Genomic DNA, 2,268 nt, shown 5'->3' with positions numbered 1-2,268 from the left:
AGTTTAGAAAGCTTAAAATGTAACAAGAGGCACATTTTCATTCATAGGTGCCTCATCAGATCTTTACAGAAGACTCCACCTGAACTCTGTGGAGCCTGATCTCAAGGGTTTAAGTCTGACCCTGAAACCAGAAGAGGATCTTTCTGTCTCTGCAGATTCACTGTGATCCAGAGACGGCAATGATTTCAGTCCTGCATCACGCTGATGTTTGCACAGAGAAGATAATTTAGTAAATGTTTTTGAACATTGGTAACAGTAAACTTCATAATCATTATGCAAATTTTTACTCTGTGAATGGTACTCATGGCCATTGACCAGTGGTTGTTGATCAATGCTCATAAGAATTTGCATATTAATGATGAAGAAATTGACCTCACAGCCCATTGTTCATTCATTGGCCGGTTTCAGTCGTTATGCAAATGTACTATTTACAAGATTAACGTAAAAGCGGGAATCAAGACGTAACAGTTTATTTGTAACATGGAATCGTTTCTGAGTGGAGTATGAACTGAGATTACTCAAACTCTTTCACAGATGAAGTTCTCTTGTCTCGTGTCTGCGTTCATGCTTAGTATGATCACATGATTGTGAAAAGGTTTTGTCACAGTGTCTGCACTTGTATGGTTTCTCTCATGTGTGGACTCGTTTATGCTTTTCAAGCTGATGTGCACTGATGAAGGATGACCCACACTGATCGCAGACATGCTTTTTAACGCCACTGTGAAGGAGTTCATATTGTTTGAAGTCCTTCGAAGTGGTGAAGCCTCTCCCGCATTCTTTACAGTAGTTCATTTTGTCTCCAGTGTGTCTACGTTGATGTATTTTCAGAGTCCTTCAATGACTTAAAGTTTTTCCACAAAGGTCACAACAAAAGTCTTTCCCACAGCGATGACAGGGTTGAGAACTTGATCCATCTGTGTCGCTCTGCTTCTAAACAAAAACACAAAGACAGTGTAAGTCAGTCCTTCAACATTTTTATCCTGAACGTCACCTGAAATAAAGAGCATCTCTGCCAAAGTCCAATTACATTTTACTGTTTACATTATCACACTCAGCTCAATTTAATGTGCTATAAAAACGATAAGAGTAAAAACATTAAAGTAATACTAGTTTAATGCTACAATAACAATAACACAATTCTCAAACACTATCCCTAAAAACCTGTGATTAGAGTCTGAATAATCATTCAGAGCTGCCTTTCCATGCAGTAGAATTGCTAACATGCTAACACACTTTGATGAGCAGAGTTGTTTCAAACAGTCGGGCTGACAAGATAAAAATATAAATACATACCTCACAGTAACTGCACTTGTAGAGTCTTTCTGGTGTGGATCTGTTGGTGTGCTTTCAGGTAACGTGGAGATTTAAAAGTCTTCTCACACAGGTCACATTTATAAGGTCGTTCCTCAGTGTGGGTAAACATGTGACGTCGTAACTCTGTGTTTGTAGTAAACTGTTTACTACACTGATCACAGCTGTACACATCATGTCTGGTGTGAATGCGTAGGTGTGTATTTCGGCTCCCTATCCGGCTGAAAGTTTTTCCACAAATGTCACAGCTGTACGCCTTAATGCCAGAGTGGGTAACTAGATGACTCTGTAAGCTGTAACTGTGAGTAAAAGCTCTGCCACACTGATCACAGGTGTACGCTTTAACTCCACTGTGGATGAGTTGATGTGATTTTAAGTGTGAAATGCGCGTAAAAGACTTTCCACAGTCTCCACAGCTGAACGGTCTCTCTCCAGTGTGGATTAGTTGGTGTCTTTTTAAGCTTCCAGACTTGGTAAAAGACTTTCCACAGTCTCCACAGCTGAACGGTCTCTCTCCAGTGTGGATGAGTTTGTGTGTTTTTAAGCTTCCAGAGTGGGCAAAAGACTTTCCACACTCGTCACAGCTGAACGGTCTCTCTCCACTGTGGATGCGTTTGTGTGTTTTTAAGCTTCCAGACTCGGTAAAAGACATTCCACACTCGTCACAGCTGAACGGTCTCTCTCCACTGTGGATGAGTTTGTGTGTTTTTAACTTTCCAGACCTGGTAAAAGACTTTCCACACTCGTCACAGCTGAACGGTCTCTCTCCACTGTGGATGAGTTTGTGCGTTTTTAACTTTCCAGACCTGGTAAAAGACTTTCCACACTCGTCACAGCTGAACGGTCTCTCTCCACTGTGGATGAGTTTGTGTGTTTTTAACTTTCCAGACCTGGTAAAAGACTTTCCACACTCGTCACAGCTGAACGGCCTCTCTCCACTGTGGATCAGTTGGTGTG

At 41.4% G+C, this 2,268-nt stretch overlaps 1 protein-coding gene across 1 annotated transcript in view; it reads right to left on the bottom strand.

Moving 5' to 3' along the window:
• Positions 1 to 207: 207 nt before the first annotated feature.
• Positions 208 to 2,268, bottom strand: part of LOC109199814 (gastrula zinc finger protein XlCGF57.1-like) — an 8,260-nt gene continuing 6,199 nt past the window's right edge. The window contains exons 2-3 of the mRNA XM_025904242.1: positions 1,294 to 2,268; positions 208 to 930 (exon numbers count right to left, since the gene is read on the bottom strand). The exon at positions 1,294 to 2,268 is cut by the window's right edge and continues 547 nt beyond it. Of these exons, the coding sequence (XP_025760027.1) occupies positions 1,295 to 2,268 (974 nt within the window). The 3' untranslated portion in view covers positions 208 to 930; position 1,294. The remainder of the gene's footprint in view (positions 931 to 1,293) is intronic.

The sequence above is a fragment of the Oreochromis niloticus genome, unplaced genomic scaffold, assembly GCF_001858045.2.
Source record: "Oreochromis niloticus isolate F11D_XX unplaced genomic scaffold, O_niloticus_UMD_NMBU tig00000457_pilon, whole genome shotgun sequence".
In the NCBI taxonomy this organism is placed as follows: domain Eukaryota; kingdom Metazoa; phylum Chordata; class Actinopteri; order Cichliformes; family Cichlidae; genus Oreochromis; species Oreochromis niloticus.
The sequence above is the reverse complement of the archived record's forward strand: the minus strand, read 5'-3'. Positions and strand labels throughout refer to the sequence as shown.